Below are 18319 nucleotides of genomic sequence, written 5' to 3' on the forward strand. Positions count from 1 at the left end.
AGTCAAATGGATATGCATTAAAGTTGCCCACTATGTAATAGAAATGGATCAACTTTATAGAATATCACATAGCCTGCCATTTCTTCAATTCCTAGGACCAAGTGAAGCTAACTACGTACCCTGGAAAATCCACCAAAGGAATTGCTAGCATCATCTCGATAGGAGGCTTCTTACATTCAAAATCCTTTAACAAGGTTATTATAACCAACTCTCTTTATAGAGGCTAAAGAACTAGTCTCAAACTATGATAGTTGCCAGAGACATTTAAATTGAATTCATCGACCATTGTAACTGATGAAGCATTTACCTTCACCAAAGTCATTCAATCAATGAGGCATTAATCTTGTTGAACCTCTTTCTCAGGTAATTGGTCAAAGGTGATACCTGATAGTTGTGTTTGGTTATTTCATTAAATGGGCAAAAGTATAACCACTTGCAAAGATCATCGCATGGAAGGGTAGAGACTTCTTGAATTAGCCAATCCTCTATCAATTTAGAGTCTTAGGCATTATAGTTTCAAATAATGGAACACGATTAATAGACCTTTTGTGACATCTTAGTGTTTTGAAAAATAAAAATAATTAATTTATGTATTTAAGATGATTGATTGAAAATTTGTGACTTTGTGGCACATATGGGCGCTGCTGGTACTTTAGAGGGCAGCCCATGGCACACATGGGCTCGGCATGGTGTAGATGGGAGCGACTAGGGTCGCACATGGCACACTAGGGCCCAAATGGGCCAAGTATGGCGTGCTGGGGAGCGAGTGAGCAAGGTAGAGGCATGGCTAGCCCACTGGGGAGCACACAATGCCACACATGGCTGCGTATGGTGCAGATGGGCCATGCATGGTTGAGTCCATGAGGCACTCTTTAAGGTCGGGTCATCGGATGACTCAAATGGGTCTCCAAGACCTAGATGGGTTTTCGAGTCGGGTCTTCTGGACTCGAGAGAGTCTTCAAGGCCAGAAAGGTCTCTGGGACTCCATATGACCACACATGGCCAAGGATGGCCAAGGCGAGCACACTGATGGTCAAGTTTTCGGGGTTTGAATACTGGGAAGCTTTGAGGCTAGATGGGCCTCCAAGGCCACACATAGCCAAGGCTAGCAGCGGGTGTCTAAGAAAGAGAGTCTCTCAAACGTCCGGAAGACATGCATGCTGGCTGGCACACAAAAGGCCAAGAAGAAGGCACTGTGGCACGACCGACTCCTTTTATAAGGCTAGCTACCTTGCCTTTTCTTTTTCCTCCTATGATATATTTTGATATATTTGGCTCTTTCCCTTGGCTTCGAAAAGCGATACCCCAACGAACAAATGTCCAACCACAAGCATGCTTCTCAAGGACTACGGCATGCTTCCCAAGGACCAGGTATACACATCTCGAGGACTGGTGGAACACTTCTTAATAACTATGGGCACGAATCCCAAGGACTTCTCCAGGAGGAACTATCCCAGAGACTATGCCACAAAAACAAGAATCAAGAAGGTCATTGTTTTTACTCAATTAGGGTTAATTTTCTAGTCAAATAATCTGGAAGGATAAATTTCCTCAAACTATTTTGTTAGCTTGTTATAATTTTTTTTAACTAAAGGAGTGGGTCGTGCTATGTACGTGCAAATAAAAAAATAAAAAATTTCAAATGAAGGTTCACCAAATAGTATTTAACTGTTATAGTTTGGTTTTTATTTTTTAGACAAAATTTTAAATAACATAAATTTTGATGTAGTGGTAAAATTGTTCATAAAATCATAAGTTTAAATATTATTAATATATTATTTTTTATTTTTTATCTAAGATATTAGAGGGTCTAGAAATAAAAAAACAGTTTAATATAACTTCACACACTAAATCTAGTGTTTACATATTTACTAGAATAGATGAGGAAGATAAAAAATAATTTTTATAAATAATTGTACTTGGGATCATGAGTTTAAGTATTGTATGTTTTAATCTCTTTCTACTATTAATTAAGTTTAAAAGGTGAAAAAAAAATAATAATCCGCATTGTCAAGTGAAATTTTAGCTTTGCTTGTCCTTTATAACAATAAAAAAAAATTAATTGCACAAAGAGGGAAAAACATTGAAACCATCAATCATCAAAGTCCCAAAACTTGAGTAATGTGATGATGGTTTATATCTTGTTATTACTGTGTGTGTGAAGGTGTTCTAATCTTGAACTAATCTTGTTCTCGGAGTTAGTGGGATAGCTTCGATTAAGCTCCCAACCTTTGAAAGCATTGTTGGAGCTCAACAGCTTAAGAATTCACCAAGCCAACTTTAATCTCTAGTTTAATCTCTTGGAGAGTCACCTTATTTCTACAAACAACCATATTATGCTAATAAGATGAGACCAATGGATTCTCTAGGGCACAAGTCAAGTGGTTGGGTCATGATAAATTAAGATTTGCACCAATAGGTCATAGGTTCAATTCCTTCTCTCGGTAGTAAGCCAAAACTTTCACCTGCGATTTACTTTCTCTACCAAAATTGAAGACACGAGCGGCAAGGAACCATGCAAAGACGATAATCCTAAGATAAGACCAATGTTATAGAATGGAAAGTTTATATAAGAAAAAAAATATACAAAAAAGAAAGGAAAAATCTTACCTATGGATAATTCGCATGACAATTTTTTTCTAGGACCTTATCTGGAGCTTCTTCTTTTTAGTCATTCCCTCTAGAATGTGAAAATGGTCTTTTTAAACCTTACCTCGAACATCTCTTTTGACCTTGGGGTGAGGAACTAGAGCCAATTCCCTAGTAAAGGCCTTCTATCAAAATAAACCACATTTAAAATAGCAACAAGAACCAAACTCATATCCCCTAAACCGACCATATATAAAAGGTCCAGCTTCATCCTTCTTCTTCAGGGTATGTTGAATCAGCAACAACCGAGATCACAACACCTACTCTAAAAGTGTCCACATCTTCTCCATAGTAATATGATCTTTAGGAAACAATGGGAAGTCAAGATGCCAAAACACTTGAGAAATCGCAATAGAAGAAATCATGGGGAATGAGACCTTACCTTTACTAGACTTTGAGAAAGGCTTCATCGACCCATAGTAGCCTTCTAACCTTTAGCTACCCAAATGAGACCCCCATTTAAGCCTCGGATGCCTCAAGCTTCAGGAACCTCTGTCACCTTTTTATACAGAACCATGTCCCGAGGACTAGAGGTCGAGACCTGTGGTCATACTGTTGCTTGCCTCTTTAAGAAGGGCTCAATGGCCTCAAAAGTCTTCAAATCCATTTGCCATTACCTTATCGAACAACAGTTGTGGTAGCATCTCATCAAGGAACTATGGAAAGTCCGAGATCTTCCTGGCCAAGTCTATGGTAAAGAACACAACCCATTGCAAAATAAGTGATGAAGATAAGCAACAAGGAATAAGAAGAAAGGGAAATAAAGAGAGATTGAGAAACTTATAGTTAGGGCCATCAAGTCTAAAGCCACTAAGATTTAACACCACCTCCAACCCATTTCCTTATTTCATTCCCTATTATATTATAAATAAATCACTCTCTATTTTTAACTTGTCTCTAAAAGTGTGCGTGTTCCAATCTAGCCCTATTCTCCTCTCTATTTCACTTTCTATTTTATTTATTTATTTTAATAAACTTTAATTTTATTTATTTTACTTTATCTATAATTTTTACACATACAAAATTAATAATCAAATACACAAATTAATAATCAAATACACAAAATAATCAGATACACACATAAACAAAATTAATAATTAAATATACAAAATAATCAAATATACACATACACAAAATCAATAATTAAATACACAAAATTCTCGAAAGAGTAGTTTGTTCTGCTCGGTCTTCCTTAATCTACTTCCCCATCGCCATTGTCACTGCTCATCACCGACCACTGCTATTACGGATCAGTCTTCCTTGATTTGTTTCGCCCTCGCTGGCGCCACTACTTGTCACCGATCATACTGCTACTCGTCGTCGGCCGTCTTCTCCTTGTTCCAGATCTGCGAGTGAGCCATTGGGTGAAGAAGTAACATTGTGGTGAATTTGGAGAGCAATATTTGGCTCTCCATCTTTGTGGAGCAATTTGAAGCTCCACAAAAATTTAGCTAGTGACAAGACAAGTAGAGAGCAACATTGGAGCAGAAATTGTGGGGATGACTCTCCAAATTTTGGCTTGGGGAGAATTTTGCCTTTGCGTTGGAGATGGCCTAACCCTTAGAGCAAATCGTTCTAAAAATTTTGACTCACAATCAACATTCAAGCAACCTTGGCCTAAATACCTTCCAAATCCAAACGTTTGTATTTGTCTAACATCCTTCATTCATTGGAAATCACCCAAACTCCAATTGCAAGATTAATATTTCAGGGCTTCACAAACACAAACTGTCCTCTTTTAGTTATCAAAGTCCTTTGAACCCCCGGGTCCCATCAGAATGAAAAAGAGCAACATTGGGCTTCTTTAGTTCGATAAGGTTATTCTTCTTAATGAGCATTGATTCTAAGAAGATCCAATCTCATGTGTCTTAGTTGGATCTAAAGAAGAAGTTGAGCAATCCTCACCTCTACCCATATTGAACTAGCGATTTCCCAAACCCAACCTAACCTCAATTGAACAACCTTTAACTCAAACCTAACCAGGGTAAGGTAGGGAAAGTGCCCACATGTTCAAGTCATTTTAACAACCATAGGTTGCAAGTATGGGGGCAAGTGATACATAACCATTATGGCAAGCTTGTTATTGATGGTGATTCCTATAAGCTCAAGTTTTTCTAGAAGGTTTACATATAGTAATTGATTTAGTTGTTGATCATTTACATGTTGAAAGTGTTATAATCGTATAGCAATAGCACTACAACCTAAAAGGGGAGTGAATTGGGTGTTTGAGAAATTTAAAAACTTTATAGAAGGTTTTGAAAACAAAATATAAAAATAATAAAACACAACCAAAATAAATGCAACATGGACAAAAGGATTTATAGTGGTTATGCTAAACTAAGTCTAATCCACTACCTTAACTCCTCACTAAAGATTTGAAACAATTCAATAAAACTTCATACCACATTTGGTAGGCCTTCTAGCAACCTTACTAGGAATTACAACCTCTTACTTTAGAAGCAGACCCTCTAGCTCATAAGATAAAAAATACAAACCTCATACAAACAATGTAGGGTCTTTAGTTATTCAAGTTATGAAAACTGAGAATGATACAAAAGAGATGATCTAATAATAGACATTCTTAATTACAAGATTTCTCAAAATAAACACAAGACTTGAACAAAATTATACAAATAATAATCAAAGCCTTTTGAGAGAAAAATGAAGAACAAATGAGAATATAAAAAATTGAGCACTTGAAAGCTTGTAATGAATTCTCTTGTGATGCTTGAATGAACCTCTATCCCTCTATTTATAGAGCTTCATGAGAGCTTTCAAAAAATTAGTCGTACTGTAGCAAACAGTTAGAATCACTATAGCAAACGGTCGAATCACTGTAGCAACGGTCGAATTATTGTAGCAACAGTAAAAATACTATAGTAACAGTAAAATGACTGTAACAACGGTAAAATTTCTGTAGCAACTATAAAAAATACTTTTAAATAAATTTTTACATATTTTAACCAAATAAAACATAATATTTCAAATGCCATAAAAAAATTTTTGCATTGGATTGCATGATGAAATTTATTTTTATTTTGGTGGTTAATAGAACATATAAAAATAATTTAGAGCACTAAATTAATAACCATTAACAAAATAATTTCATCATCAAAATACAATTATTTTTCATCACCAAAACCATATCAAATGCAAAACATCAGAAAGAGATCCTAACAGTGTGATTTTGAGCCTAATTAACTGATCTCACATTTGGATTTTATATTATTATTATATTTAATTTATTCTTAATCTATGAGATAATTGTCAAGAAATTATCATTCAACACATTTGTTATGATGAAAATCAAGAAACTCATTTTTTTCACTCAATTAAGGGCTCATTTGCCTAGTCAAGTAGTTTGGAATGACAAATTTTCTTCTAAAACTACTTTATCAATTTGTTATAATCTTTTTTAACTAAAAAGTGGTTCGTGCTATGTGTGTGCAAATAAAAAAAAATTAAATAAATTTTCATTAGATAATATTTGTAATGGTAGTATAATTTTTATTTTTATACAAAATTTTAAATAAAATAAAATTTCATAAATTTAAATCTTCTTAACATATTAATCTTTATTTTTTATCTAAAATATTAGAAGATATTTTTGAGATAACAAAGTAGCATCACCCCTATTCAAATTAGCCGTTTTCATACTATTCACCCACCCCTCAACTTTGCCATTTTGCCATTTTAGCCTTCACACGTTGAATGTGTAATTATTATAAAATTGAAAGTTGACATATATAATATAAATTTAAGGTGAGGTGTCACACGCCTACTAAAGTAACAAATTTTAGGGTTATTTTTATGGCTTTTCCCCTCCTTTCTTCTTCAAATTAACCACCCAATTAACCCTTGTCGTACTATTCACTTCAAAGCCCCTCTCATGGATCCCGACAGCTCAAACGACGGCGCCATCATCATCGCCATGCCCGACGCCGATCAGAACAGCCCCCCGGAAATCACGGATGTCCAGATTCTGACTGCAGACAAGGAGGCCGCCGCCGCCGCCGCCGCCGCCAAGAAACAGTTGGCCCTGGCCCCAAAGAGAGGCTCCAACAAAGACCGGCACACAAAGGTCGAGGGCCGAGGGCGCCGGATCAGGATGCCGGCGACCTGCGCTGCCAGAATCTTCCAATTGACCAGAGAATTGGGCCACAAATCCGACGGAGAGACCATCCAGTGGCTGTTGCAGATGGCCGAGCCCTCCATAATCGCCGCCACCGGCAGCGGCACTATGCCGGCCTCGCTTGTGTCCTCCGCCGGCGGCGCCGCTCTTTCCCACCCTGGAAGCTCTGTGCCGGCGGCTGGTGGTGGAGATTTTGGGTTTCAGAACACGTCGTCATCGTCGGCGGTAGCTAATTACTTGGGAAGTGGAGGCCCATCAAATGATGACATGCATAAGATGGGGGTTTGTGGGGGTGATTTGTGTCCGTATGCGATAAGTTTCAACTCCATTTGCGCTGGGCTGGATCTTGGGCTCTCTCAAGACGGCCAGCTTGGGGTTCTGAGTCCTCGTGCCTTGAACCAGATGTACCAGTCCCGAATGCTGCAGCAGCCATCTTCTTCCAAGGATAATTAATTAATCCTCAAGGTTCAGCAGGACAGTAATGGATAAAGATAGATATATATATATATGTAATTCAACTTGGCTGGAACATTAAATTTAGCTGCAGCTTTAAAGAGATGCATGGTTCTTCTTCTTCTTCTTCTATCTTTAATTTTCAATGGTGTGTTGATGATAGAAAGTAATTATTATTAATTTATTAGGTATGGTTTGATCCATTTGATCATGAACAGAGCAGGAGCAGCTTTGTGTTGAATTAATGTTTCAGTGATGATGCATAATATATATATATGTATATATAGTTGCAGAGAGACAGAAGTCTTTGCACAGAAGAGGAAAATATTCCTCATAACTACTACATCTTGCTGTTGCTGTCTGTCTGTCTGACTATCTGTCTGGTGGATGATGCTCTCTAATTTGATTATTGCTCTTACAACTCGTTGGTTTCAAAAGCTCCAATGAGTCTTTTCTTTGTCAATGTTCTTCATATTTTATTTTATCACTCTTGGAATCCTTTTTCTTATTTCTTATTCTTTTCTCTTTCATTTCTCGCGCGTGTCAATCTCAAAACAAAGATTGAGACCAACCAAGGTCGGCTTGAAAGGGGCCCTCCGACGCTCAAGTTAGGAAATGGTGGAGGGTCCAAGGGACCCCATGAAGAACACAATAGAGAGTGTGAAAAGATGAATTCGTTGAAGAGATTAAACAAAAAATACAATAAAATTACTAAGGTGATATGCTTAGGATCCTCTCTTTCTCTTACAAAACAAAAGCTCTTAGTACATTGAAAAGAGACATGGGTATTGGATTGGTCCAGTTTTGGTGAGTGAAAAGATATGGCCAGATGCGGTGTTAGAGGGTTGAAGCCTATTTTGTAGCTGCAATGGGCAGCCATTGTAGGCTTTTTTATTCTCTTTTTCATCCCACTCAGATTTAGCTGCAATTCAGATTGCATGATCAGTGCTCATACGTTGTTTGCGTCGAGCGAGATCTAGCAAGAGAAAGTGAGTGCGGGTGGGGCCTATGGTTAGGCTCACGCACTCATTCTCATAATTGTTCAAGTCAAACAGCTGTTATGTTATTTAACGTGAGTAATATAACGATTTTTTTACATGCAAAAAAATAAAACAAAATAAAACAAAAATTACATTAATACGGTACGTTATTATGACGTAATCTAAAAAACAAAACAAAATAAAACAAAAATTACATTAATACGGTACGTTATTATGACGTAATCTTAATAACGATAAATTATTAATGTACAAGATTCCTTATTTTACATATAAAAATGATAATTTTTGTATGTTGTCGTTTTTTTATTTCGTCGTTTCTTTATTTTGTCTTTTTATTAAACGAAAAATTAAACATACTCTTATTGCCTTGGCGTGCCCTCCGTGGTCTTAGTAAGGTTCATCAAGTGGTAAGGCCTACCAGTAATGAACCCACCAGTTCTAATACGAAACTGCGTTGAAGAATTGTAAGTAACATTATAATCTTCACTTAAAATGATAACTAAATATGATCATTGAATTTATGAGATTAATTAATATATATATATATAAAAACATTAATTATATGTCTGTTGATGATAGATTCGGTTTTAATAAATATTTTCTTTTAATTTTTTTAAAACACTCTCTCATACCCTAAACCTATATAAAATTGATCCCGAATTTTCTAATATCACCTTTAACACTATGAATTTTTTATTAAAAAATGCTAACTTCAAAATAAATTTCGAGTTTAATACAATCAGATGATGTATTAACAGAAGAATTAAAAATGAATAAAATAAGGATGACAAGTTCCGTACGAATCTTATTGCAATCGGATGGGCAGCAGAAGAGACTCCTCAACCCACCATGTGGGTGCCTTCTTGCAGGAGGGACCCCACGTTCGAGCGGATCGCCATTTTGGTAAGGTAAGTGGTAACAACCAACAAATCTCAGCAATTAGAAGGATTTTGGGTCATTCTCACACCCTGTCTGGGTGTCAATTTTTAAAAAACATGTCTACTGTAATACAAATCAAATGTATGTACTAAATATCTTTGTCAGCTTTGTGTTTCTAATTCTGATTGAAATGTATTAAATATCTTCGTCAGTCTCAACCCCACGCAATCTTCACCGCTTTCCTTTCCTTTCTTTGATTGCAAGGCTGGGCCATGGCCACACTCCGCAAATCTTTGCTATTTCTTCAATTAGTAATAGGATTTGACCTGTAAATGACAAAGAAAAGGGTCTCACCTCCGGTGGTCCCCCCTATCAGCCATTGGATATTACAATAGATTTGAAATTTGACAGAAAAAAAAAATGGGAAAAAGCTAGAAATGCACGTATCTTCGTAGTGAAGGCATCGGGCATTAAAAACGAGAAAGATCAGCAATGTTGAAGAAAGGTGGGAAAAGCTAGGACAATTTCGTTCCGTACTCTGGAGAGGAGAGAACCCATTTGATCCAACTACCACTCAAGCCCTACTACTCAAGTTTGTTTGTTAATTAAAAAATAAAATATAAAAAATATTTTAAACAAAAATACTTTTCATTTATTTGTTAAATTTATCCAATATTTTAAATTTTTTAAATAAATTTATCTCTCCATTAAATAAATTATTTTAAATTTTATAAATAACTTATCTTAATATAATCTTATCTTATTTAATTTAATAAATACCATCTTACCAAAGACTGAAAATGTTGCTTTACCCGTGAACACCGAGGTGAAGACACAGGAAACATAACAACCCTGCTGCAATGACATTAGCTTGGTTAGAGATCCAACCTTCAGAAACCCAAATTGCCGGATTCTTGCGACAGTTACGTTTTCCTCCAGAAAATTTACCGAACAGACAGAATTATGGAAGGAATTCAAATGAGAATCGCCATCGTTCAACCATGCATGTTCTCTTAACAAAGAAACACTTGGAATGACAAAAATTCGGGATCCAAAGAAATAATAAAGTTCTCAAATATCCTTGTATCGTCATCCTAGGAAGTGAGATCTATATGGTCTCTTAACTCATCCTCTGAGCAGCTTCCTTGGCTAGAAGCTTCTCTTTGGCCTTGGTTTTGGCTTGGGATTTGGAACCCATGATGCCACCACCCCACTTCTTCCTGTACTCGTCATACTTATCGTTGAAGTTGGCCTGAAATGAAATAATAGCAAATAAGAAATAAACAAGAAGTACCACTGACGATCCACAACACCGGTGACCAGATTTATTGGAAATTAAACATTTCACCACCTTGATAGCCTCCAAGATTTTGCTGAATTCCAACTTGTCTTCATTCTTGACAGTGGTCAAGCAGAGAACAGCAGCTTTTTTCTTATGGACAATCTGTCAGGGAAGCTCGCACAAATTAATACATGGATCCCGTTTCCTGCTTAACAAAGCATTTTATGAAAATACATCTGAAACACTTACGGTTCCCAATCGAGATTTCCCCTTCACAATGCAGTATGGGATCTCCATTTTTCTGCATAATGCAGGAAGCCAGACAACCAGCTCAATTGGGTCCACATCATGAGCAATGACAACTAATTGCGCTTTGTTCTGCAAGAAGCACATGTAATGGCAGTTATCTATCAAAAAGGCAACAAGTAGGCTGCCATTTTCCTTTTAACTCAGAAAATGCGGAACAACAGTCCTCACCTGCTCAATGAGGTAAGTGACATGGTTGAGACCATATTTCACAACAATAGGCTTTTTAGATTCAACAGGCTTTCCTTCAGCCTCAGCCTGAGCCCTTTTCAAAAGGCGCTCCCTTTTAGCTGCTTTATCCTCAGGCCTGTACTTAAGGAGCATCTTAAATAGACTTGTGGCTGCATATTTGCAAACATAGTCAAGCAAATGTAAGTGTAATCCAACCAGGAACAATACAATCATTAAGAAATAGTTCATCACAAATGCAAGAATTAAAAGCCTATTGTTAGTTTAAACTTGCATTGGCTGAAATAAAACTAAGAACCTAAAAGTACTCCAGTAGATGAAACTAATTAGAGTCATACCAATGAGATACATATGGTGCTTAATACAAGGATACGAAGATTGACTGGTAAATCATGAGGGCTATTTATGATTCAAATTCATCTTCTGGATATAGAAAAAAACAATTCTAGCCAATAATTTAGTCCATATAAAAGGTGAGAGCAACCTAACTTTGATGAGAGCAGTGGTGTGACATGTCATAATATGATAACATCAGTATGAAGATTTAAGCACCAAGATGAACAACATTTTTCCCAAGAGCTACATATGCAATAGAGGTTTAATGTAAAACTTGTAACAGAATAACAAGGATTCCTATTGATTTTCACTTTCTCAAAATGTCTATATCAACAGTTTTAAAATCAGGAAAATAATATTCAAAAATACATGATTCAACATAACCAATAATCATTTGAACAATAATTTTCCTTTTCCATAACAAAACACTGATGTGAGCTTGGTAGTTTTCTGCATGTATACGATATTAAACCACATTTAAAATCGAACATGAGCAGGTTGTATAATTTTGATTCCTAAATTAAGAACTGCATCTATGTTGGAGATCATCAGAAGACATTAACCTAGCAAGGGTGAGGAAATTCTATTAGACAAAATATATGCAACAGCAACTTGCCAGAAACACTTGTGCGTATGTGCATGATAACATTGGTATAATGTAGAAGATACCATCCAATTTGATATCTTAACACAAAGACTTTGGCTCCTCATAACTCTCAAAGCTTACCAAAAAAATGTCACACACACAATTCAAAAGCTTCAGTCAGCAAAAAATATTAGTATCCATCCTTTCCAAATGCCTAAATTATACACACACAAAGAGAACATCGGGCCCCATAACATGAGAAGGCAATGCATTCCCTAAAGTTTATGCTCCAATAACAACTATCCATACACCAAGCATCCACTATGGTAATGGTACAAAACAAAACACAGTAATCTCCATCGCCAGTAGAGACACCCCCAGCTCTAAACATAGATCATAAAACTTTAAGTGGTTAATGCATCACTACCGTACTATCATTAGCTTAGAAAGACAAGTGATCTGGTATTTTCCATGGGAAATGCTATAAACATGGAATAGACACCACTCTGGCAGGCATCTATCACAACTCGTAATGCATAAAACCAACTCAAAAAACCCAATAGCAACCAGCATTTGCATCCTAACAAATGCCATTGTGCTTAGAAACCACCTAAGATGTGGCAATAATCATTCCAACAGGGAACAGCATAACACATCAACACATGCACATAATTTTGATTACAGTTACACGATAAAAAATCACTACTATCTATTCAGAGAATAGCGCATTCCTTCCAATATTATATATAAGCTAGCAATTGAAAGTAAATAACAGAACTAAATTAATTCCAAGGTCCAAACAGCTCACGTCATTGAATCATTAGATCTGTTCCAATAAGTCAATACTTGGATCAGCGTAAAAGTTTATGAGCTTAATAGATTAATGCTTGTGAACCTCACCCAAGTTCTTATCAAGGGTCTTGGTGAATTGGTTCAAGGGCGGGGGAACCTTCAGGCGCTGGCTAAGGATCCTTCTCTTCCTCTGGATTTGAACAACCTTGGGCCACTTCACGAACCGATGCAGATCTTTCTTCGGAGGCAGTGCCCCACCTATTCCAAACTGCTTCGGCCGCTTCTCGAACAGTGGGTTTACCACCTTCTCCTATACAATGTAGATACACATTTACAAAAATTTCTCGGCAAACAAACTGTACACCGTGTGTACGTAAGTAAATGAATCATGTGATTGCGCACCGGTTTCTTCTTAGCCCCCGTAGCTGGTTTGATGCCTTTCTTCGGAGCCTTCAAAGTAGAAATCGATCAAAACGATAATAGAATCAGTCTCACCTAAATAACGGATCAAAAACCGAAAGCTAGAAGAACACGAAGAGAACGAAAGGGAAATCCATCTGGCTCACCATTTCTGCGAGATTCGGTTGCCGCCGCTCTTCCGCTCGGCTCACTGGACTGTTAGGGCTTGGGGACGGCGAAAACCCTACGTCCTATACAGGAACGAAACATGGAGGAGTTTTTTATATACTACTCTGGATAAACCATATGAAACGCTGTCGTTTGTCATCCGCATACGGCACACCCCGTCTTGGTTTTACAATTAGAGAGCCCTAATTCCTCAGACTGGTTTGGGCTTTGGACAGCCCAACTCAGGGCAATCCCCTAGGTTGAAATTATTTTTTTATAATTTATTGTCATATTAGTTATATTATAATTATTTTAAATTTTGTAGAAGAAAATAATTTAGTTTAATTAATTTCTTCAGAATTTATTATTTTTTTAATTTAAATTGGGTTTGTACAATGTTTCATTAAAATTATAATTTTTCTTATTCTTTTGATAAATTATTATAGTCATTATGTTACCCTTAGATGGTAGTTCCTTTCTTATGTTATCTTTAAATTTTTTATTTTGATTTTCTATTTGTTAAAATTGTTTGGATAAATATAAATAAGATTTATCCAAAAATACTAATTTTAAATATAATAATTATAAATCTTAAATATAATAAATTTAAAATATATAAATAATTTTATTTGTAGAAATATAAGGGGATTTTGATATTAATTTACTTGGGAATTTTATTAATTTTCCTTTCTAATTTATTTACTCATTTTTTGATATATTGACTAAATATTTTTCATATTACAATAAAACTAATTTAATATTAAATATTTTAAAATATATGTATTTTTTATTTAATATTGAAATTTATTTAAACTTTTAAGTTTTTTTTTTCCATTCGATTTTTTCTTTTGAAGTATGAAGAAATAGCAAATAAAAAGTTAATTAAAAATTATCTAAAAATCAATTTATTTAATTGAAAAAAAGCAACCATTGATCCCTAGTATTTGGGTTTTGATGATAGCAAAATACTTTTAATAGAAAAACATAATCTTAAAATGGGGTTATAAACAACCTGAAGTGTTTTAGACGTCTGAATAATAACATTCAAATGTCTAATAATATTAAGACATTTAGAGAGATATATAATATCTAAAAAAAATTAAAATATTTTTAGATATTAACTAAAATTTTGAGAATTAATGGGAATTAAATAAAAATATAGAGCCTAATGGTAGTTTAGCAAAATTAGTGGGCCTAGAGGTAGAGATGTCAAAAGAGTCGACTCACGGGCTTTTTAAATGGACTAGCCGGCCTATTTACTAAAATGGTTACGCTCGGTCCAGTCTTTTTGCCATAGGTAGGGCCCGGCCCAACTCACGGCCCCCCCTTAGAGGGGTCGAGCAGGGCCCTTAGCCCAAAGGGCCTAGTGGGCCGGGCTTGATGGGCCTGGCCCATAGGCTCTGGTAAGCCGAGCCCACCGAACCTAACCTTTTTTTTTATATTTTTTTTAAAAATAATGCATATATAAATATCAAAATAATGTATATACAAAAATTAATTTTATTTAAATAATTTTCTATCTTAAGTTTTAAATATTATCTTATCATTTTATATTTCAAAATTCTATATACTTTGTAAATTTTCTTTGTGAATTGATATGAAAAATAATTCACATATAAAAAGGAGAATGTTTATTTATAATTTAAATATATATAAAATTTAGCTTGAGAATTTTAAATGTATTGATGGTTATTATTTGTATATATTGCGAAATGTAAATTTTTTAACATCTAGTATCAATAATTAATAAAGAATAACATAATTAAAAAAATAAATGAACAAGAGACACTGCAATTTATAGAGGTTCGAGTCGTTTGGTAAACAAATGGTTTACTCCTCTCTCTTCAAGCCATCACTTGAAGAAGTTCAATAAAAAAATAAAATAAAATTAACCCTTTTACATGAGGTAGCAATCATCCATAATAATCCTAGTCTTTTTTTGGAGGTAGGAAATTTTTAAATCTGTTGCTGCAGCAAGATCATTATCTTGCAGGTAGCAAAAAAACTCTCATCACTCAAATGGTGATTGTTAATACTGATTGATGAGGGAGTACAATAGTTGAATTAAATTTTTACATCTTTTCGATTAAATAAAATAAAATAATAAAAAATTACAAAGGTAAAGTGGCTTCAGCTAGTTATCAACATCATTTTCACTTGATTCATCTACTAAGTTGATCTCTTGTTGTTCGAACTCCACGTCAAGTCAATCTTTAAAGCAAACACACATTTCCAATATTTTTTTGTGATAAGCTTGATCTTTTTAATCTAACACCCTATTATCTGCAGAGAAAGCAAACTCCGATGGTTCTGTGACACCAGAGGAGTTGGCACATCACGGGCCATGGTAGCCAAAACGGGATATGTGTGTTAATTTAGGTGCCATCAAGCCAAAATATCAAAATTATTTATTTCATCATCAAAAAATTGCATATCTATATTTAAATAAAAGTCTAATTCATTAAATGCACTACTTGACGTTGTAGTTTTTTTTTTATTGTTTACTTCTCAAAAATTTTTGAAAATTCAAATTTTAAATTTCCTTTACATTTTGTTTGTATTGATGAGTCTTCAACTTGTTGTCTAGGTTTAAAATAAAATTCGTACAAATTATACATTTTATATATTAATTGTTTAACTTTATGTTTCGTATCATCTATATTAATGTTCACGGCATCACCATAAAAATTTAAAAAATCATCTATAGTATTCTACTTTTGTGTGGAATCTAACGTACTAGCTATTAGCTAAAGTGATGAAATTTGCATCCAATATTTCCTAAATTTTGCTTCCATTGGGTCAAGAAATGGCATGTAACTTTGATGTTCTTTATATTCATTAAAATAATTTACTATACTATATATTTCTCTTAAAAAAAGGTAAGTTGTTCGGTATTTACAACTATAAAATATAACTATAGCATGATAAAATTGTTCTAATATAAAAATAAGTATATCTAACAAATTCCAATCAAGTTTAGTTATGTGATGAGATGGGGGCATTTATTTATTCCAAAACATTGTTAAAAGTTCTCTATATGGTGTTATCATTTGTAATAACAAAAATATTGAATTTTATCTAGTTTCAATATCTTTTGAACATTTTTTATAGAGTAGTTGATAAGTATGAACTAATTATTTCCATTCTCTAAGTCTAGACATTTTAGTGTGCATGACTTTTAAACAACTTACTATTTCTAATGACTCTGAACTTATACGAAGACCATCTTAAATATATAAATTTAAAATGTGACATGTACATCTATTGTGGAATAATTTTTGTCCTAAAATTAAGGGCACATAGAGTTTTAATTGTTCCACTGCGACATTATTATTACTAGTATTATCAAGAGAAATAGTAAATAAATTTTCTAGAATATTGTAATATAATATGGACTGTGAAATCGCTTGAGCAATGTAATTTTTACAGTGTTCTTTTATAAGTTATTTAAAAGTAATTATTCTGTTTTGAATGACCCACATGTCATCTATCCAATAAACTATCACACATAAACAATAATTATTTGTTAATCCGTCATATCATATGTCGAACGTAATTGAGATTTTACTAGTAACTTGATTAAATACATTTTTTAGTTTATCTTTATATATTAAAAATAATCTCATTGTTTTATTTCTAATAGTGTTCCTAGAGAAATCTCTAGACTGTGAATTGTATATAGTTTTAAAATACCACTTAAAGCCGAATCTTATGCAAACAAAAAAGTGCATTCTGATTTAATTATCATTTTAGCTAAGCACTTATTGTCTAGTTCTGGATTATAGTGATGAATATTACCTAAAATATTTAATTGCGTTTGTGTACTACCCTTTTCATTACAGGCCATTGTCTCCTCATGTTTTGTCGCGTGCCTTTTTAGATGACATATTGCATCGCTATACACAATATGTTTTTTACATACCTTATATTAGGCCTTTCACCCTCACCTTCAACTTTAACTATTTCATAATAGTTTCAAACAACGCTTGTCCGCTGTCTTTTCCTAACAACTTTCAAATTTTACGGACTTGCATTCTCTTCTTCGTCCTCTTTGGGTGTTGGTCAAGGTGGAAAATCAACAGGGCCAACAAAGTTGATGTTGTCATCATCTCCTAGTGAGTCAGGTGGAAGTGCTTCATCTTAATCTGCATAATTTGTGTTATACAAATCAAGAATGAAATCCATTGGGGGTTAGGGCTGAGGACGACGAGATGGACGGATTATGGGATTAAATGTGCTAGACCGAGATGGATTCATAAAACTATAAGAAGTCCCATGAGAAAAACGAGTGGATTTTGAGCAACAAACGAAAGATATTATTATTGATTGTTAAAAATAAAAAATATAAATTGTTTAAAAATAAGAATAATATCTAACTTGTGAATGGATAAAACTTATAAAATATAAAGGCAAAAATAAGTAAGAATTAAGAATTTAAACTCAAGAACAATCGAACAACTGAATTGCATGAAATTCGAAAATAAATGAAAATAACTCATATCCGTTCTTCTATTTATAGACAATCACTGACAGGGACTTGCAAGACTGCAAATTTAAATTTCAAACATTGATATTTGTGACATAAAGACATAAAACACATGTCATAAGCACTTTATGATGCTTATGACATAAAGTTTAAATAAATGTCACACATAATTACATGTTGAAATTGACATTAGCTCTGGATCTTTATTGGATTACTTTAGCGAGTTTACTAGTTTTATGAATTTATTTTTCACAATTAAACATTCAAGTAATGATAGTCCATTTACAGAAAAATATGAAAATATTTTAATAAATAATTTTTCGTTAACCAACCGGCTTGGCCCATAAGATCCCAATGGTCCCTGGCCTAGTAGGCCACAGGCCGGGCCGAGCTGGGCTAGGGCCTTAGATGAGCCAGGTCGTGAGCCCAAATTCTTTGGCCTAGCCCGACCCATTTGGCCACTCGGCCCTTTTGACAAAGGGAAGCTTGAAGAAATAATTGAAGATTTTAAAAGAAAAAATGTAAATCGATTATGGGTAACATAAGTAATGTATATATATATATAACATGTAAGAAGGAAAAAATTAAAAAAATAGATTATGTACGATAATTTACATGTATATTTTTTATTTATATATACACATGAATTTTATAAATATTA

The 18319-nt window shown here is 34.3% G+C and overlaps 2 protein-coding genes across 2 annotated transcripts; one reads left to right on the forward strand and one right to left on the reverse strand.

Moving 5' to 3' along the window:
• Nucleotides 1-6449: 6449 nt before the first annotated feature.
• Nucleotides 6450-7337, forward strand: LOC127800243 (transcription factor TCP20-like). Its single transcript, XM_052334751.1, has one exon. It carries the CDS (start codon nt 6539-6541, stop codon nt 7232-7234), a length of 696 nt encoding a protein of 231 aa, XP_052190711.1. The 5' UTR covers nt 6450-6538; the 3' UTR covers nt 7235-7337.
• A 2738-nt stretch (nt 7338-10075) lies between these two features.
• Nucleotides 10076-13291, reverse strand: LOC127800807 (60S ribosomal protein L7a-2-like). The gene is made up of 7 exons (XM_052335635.1): nt 13172-13291; nt 13008-13055; nt 12714-12915; nt 10874-11043; nt 10646-10774; nt 10466-10558; nt 10076-10366 (listed from the first exon to the last, which is right to left on the reverse strand). The coding sequence occupies exons 1-7, from the start codon at nt 13172-13174 to the stop codon at nt 10235-10237; spliced, it is 777 nt and encodes a 258-aa protein (XP_052191595.1). The 5' UTR covers nt 13175-13291; the 3' UTR covers nt 10076-10234.
• Nucleotides 13292-18319: the final 5028 nt, after the last annotated feature.

Source organism: Diospyros lotus, chromosome 4 (assembly GCF_014633365.1).
Source record: "Diospyros lotus cultivar Yz01 chromosome 4, ASM1463336v1, whole genome shotgun sequence".
In the NCBI taxonomy this organism is placed as follows: domain Eukaryota; kingdom Viridiplantae; phylum Streptophyta; class Magnoliopsida; order Ericales; family Ebenaceae; genus Diospyros; species Diospyros lotus.

Bases quoted from the DNA above. Each gene is read 5' to 3' on its own strand.
- LOC127800243 (XM_052334751.1), top strand. From the start codon at position 6,539: ATGGATCCCGACAGCTCAAACGACGGCGCCATCATCATCGCCATGCCC.
- LOC127800807 (XM_052335635.1), bottom strand. The intron at 11,044-12,713 runs GTGAGGTTCACA...GCAAATATGCAG, and splicing joins GACCCTTGATAAGAACTTGG to CCACAAGTCTATTTAAGATG. The intron at 10,367-10,465 runs GTGGTGAAATGT...ATTTCATTTCAG, and splicing joins AAATCTTGGAGGCTATCAAG to GCCAACTTCAACGATAAGTA.